Source organism: Oncorhynchus masou, unplaced genomic scaffold, assembly GCF_036934945.1.
Source record: "Oncorhynchus masou masou isolate Uvic2021 unplaced genomic scaffold, UVic_Omas_1.1 unplaced_scaffold_3486, whole genome shotgun sequence".
NCBI lineage: Eukaryota > Metazoa > Chordata > Actinopteri > Salmoniformes > Salmonidae > Oncorhynchus > Oncorhynchus masou.
Window position 1 is genome coordinate 1 of NW_027009894.1, and position 3,345 is coordinate 3,345.

Sequence of the window (3,345 nt, forward strand, 5' to 3'; positions counted from 1 at the left end):
TTGGAGATGTGGGCACAAACCCCCTTTGTACATTCTTCCTTTTCTCTGCATTTGACTTTCTCACAGGGGTCTGGTGGTGGAGTGGGTGGTGCAGTGTCTGAGGGAGTACAGAAGCAACATTCAAGACTAACACTAGTTTTCATGCAGTGCATTTGTTGTGTTGCATTTTGTTTTATTGTGTTGCGTAGAATTGCAATGTGTTGCGTTGCATTGGGGTTGTTGAAGAGTTGTCCTCTTTAACAGGGGGAGGTATTGAGGGGCAGTTGATAGGCCATTTAAGTGTATGTGTCAAATGAACAGCTTACCTTTGGTACATACTCCTGTTGTTGCGTAGCCGTCTCTTGGCATGCCACCATAAACGTAAACAGCCATGAGGGAGTCACCTTTGATGGAGAAATGCTGTTGCTGCTCTCCCAATGGAAGATTTACCCACATGTACCTAGGGTCTGAGTTGAATGATGTCCATTGGAGAGATTTCACACAATTATTTTTTTCACAGACTTTAACGGTTTTGATCCCTTCCCCTCGGAGACAATGACCAATGTGCTCTCGAATTTGCTCTGCGTGTCCACCGACCACTCTTTGGCTAGATCAGACGTTGGGAGGATGTTGGTGAGGAACGGATCGTAGGGCTTGTTGTTGCTGAAGTACATCACCATGACCTTCTTATCACTTTTGATGATCAGCGGATATTTGGGTTGGACAGAAATCACATACACCTGCCCCTCATTCAGCTCTTTAGCAGTGGATACCTTTCCCTCAAAGATCTTCACTAGAGTGTTGTCCTCTGAGGCCACAATGTTGACAAAGTCTGTTGATTGTGTCATGTGCATGGAAGGAACCAGGTAATTGGTGGAGAGACTCTGTACCGGTAGCAGTTGTTCGTAGACGTGATTGCAGCGGCCTCCATCTGCAATGCACTCGTGTCCCCCCAGGACTGCCACAGGGTGCTTAGCTTTTACCCTGGTCCCAGTGAAAGTGGTGTAGCTTTGGTAGAGGTAGACCTGGTATGGGTCCATGGTAACAATCACCGCCTGTCTTTGCTTCCAGGAATCCACGCCACTGAGATTCATGTTGGAGACAGGGATGATCGTGATCTTGTTGGGCTCTTTGCCGTTGATAATAGACATAAGTTTGTGCATGTTGCTTGGACCCCCTACAGGGGTGAAGGCCACATAGTCAGTACCCAGCTGGTCAGTCGGGAAGACCACACTGCTGTCTCCGGTCGAGAACTTGTAGTTGAAGGCCACCACCGAGATGTCAGAGTTGGAGGTGACCTGCACTGTTTTGGTGGAAGCTCCTGGACCCCCAATTTCAGCGGTACCAGGTATGCCGATCCATTTGGTGTTCTGTTTCTCTATTTTCACTGAGGTCGAAAAGCCGATTGCATTGACCTGAATTTGAACAATGGCTGGATAATCCTGTGTAGTTATGGCCAGTTTAAGACTCTGATCATCATGGTAGCTCAGCAAATAGTTAGGCATAAAGGCAGTAATGAACTCCCGCCCCACTGGGCATGATCCACTGACCACTAAACATAAAGGAAGAAAGACAATTTTACAGATGAGCACCTGCATTCTTTTCGCAACCATTTGACTAATGTAATATCAGTTTAATAATGAAACATATACTATAGCTTAATTAAGTACAGTACAATTGTCTTGCTCCGACTGCTCTTGCTGAATTCACTGACTGTCAAGTGTCATTTTAGTAAGGCACAAAATAATTTGTTTTTGCTTGAATGACATGACCTTATACAAATGTTTGTGTACATAACAATACACATGCTGTCGCTTCCCCCTGCATATCTTTATAACCAGTATTACATGTCTATATGGTGTGCCTTGCAGAACAAACTACATGAATGTACTAATTAGAGGAGTCTAGAATTAGAGGAGTCTAGAAATGTTTAATTTGCCAAGCTACGGTACAGTATTTGTTTACCCATAATGTTAGATAATAATAAATGATCAACTTGCTAAATTCTGGTAGTGATTACATGACATGTAATATTGAAAGGTAAACTGTGATTCTTACCTCTGAATAGGGTGACAGCCACACAAAGCAGGAAAGTTGTCCCCATGGCTACTGACAGGAGAGAAGACAAGTGTAATTAATAGTAAAGGCATTTACTTTCATTAATTAATATCCATCAATAAATTACATTCACAAAAATAATGTGATTACTATGCATTAGTACATTGTACATGCATCTACGAAGACAGGAAATAGTTTATTTCAAATCACTTTCAGCTCCGTAATAATTTGGTCTTCAACTGATACTTTTCACCAATATTTCTAATGCAAAATACTGACTTAATGTCCATACTTTACCTGTTGGTGGGACCATGAAGGATATAACAGACAGACAGGGATGAGAGGGTGTCTTATATTGTGAAGAGGATGGATAAAAAATAACACATCCTTGCCAAAATATTTAATTACCGTGCTTATTGAGTCAACATAGCGTATATATGACTGTAATGCATATATTGACAACTTTGCGTCTTTAGATTCCATCTAACCAAAACATTTACATAGGCTTTGTCACGTCTACTCCCACTCCTTCCCTCTGGCGTTTGAAGTCGCCAGTATACTAACCACTGGTCCTGGGATCCTTCATTATGCACACCTGGCATCCATCATTATGTGCACATCCAGATCATTAGGATACTCACCTGGACCCATTACCTGGCATTGTTCCTGTGTTCAAGCCTTATTGCCACTGTTATGCTGTCTCATTTCATGTTTCTTGTTTTATTAAATGTTTCACCTGCACCTGCTTCTCGACTCACAACGTCTACTTTTGTCGCACACACCCTGATCTGTTTCACCTGTCTTTGTGCTTGTCTCCACTCCCCTCCAGGGGTCACCCATCTTCCCTGTTATCCCCAGTGTATTTATGCATATGTTCGTTTGTTGCCTGCTTTTTTTGTTTCGTGAAACCAGCGTTTTTCCCCTCCTGTCTGTTCTAGTTCCGGTTTTCACGGTTTGACCTTTCTGCCTGCCCTGACCTTGAGCCTGAGCCTACCTGCCGTTCTGTACCTTTCCACACCACACTGGATTACTGATCCCTGCCTACTCTGATCCTGAGATTGCCTGCCATTGTGGATCTTTTGCACCCTGTCTGGATTACTGACCTATGCCTGCCCCTGTACTAGTAATACACTTTTTTTCTGACAATGTCTGCATCTGGGTCTTACCTGAAACGTGATAGTACCAACTGGCCATGACCGACCCAGCAGACTCAGACCAGCTCCACAATACTGTCTCCCTGCAAGGAGCCACCATTGGACGACACGAGAAGTTACTGCAATGTCTTTTGGAGGGACTCCATACCCTGGC

At 43.7% G+C, this 3,345-nt stretch overlaps 1 protein-coding gene across 1 annotated transcript; it reads right to left on the reverse strand.

Annotated features, from left to right (window-relative positions):
• Window positions 1-10: 10 nt before the first annotated feature.
• On the reverse strand, window positions 11-2,857 carry LOC135534501 (IgGFc-binding protein-like). The gene is made up of 4 exons (XM_064961463.1): window positions 2,335-2,857; window positions 2,038-2,085; window positions 306-1,531; window positions 11-97 (listed from the first exon to the last, which is right to left on the reverse strand). The coding sequence occupies exons 1-3, from the start codon at window positions 2,348-2,350 to the stop codon at window positions 477-479; spliced, it is 1,119 nt and encodes a 372-aa protein (XP_064817535.1). The 5' UTR covers window positions 2,351-2,857; the 3' UTR covers window positions 11-97; window positions 306-476.
• Between the last annotated feature and the right edge of the window lie 488 nt (window positions 2,858-3,345).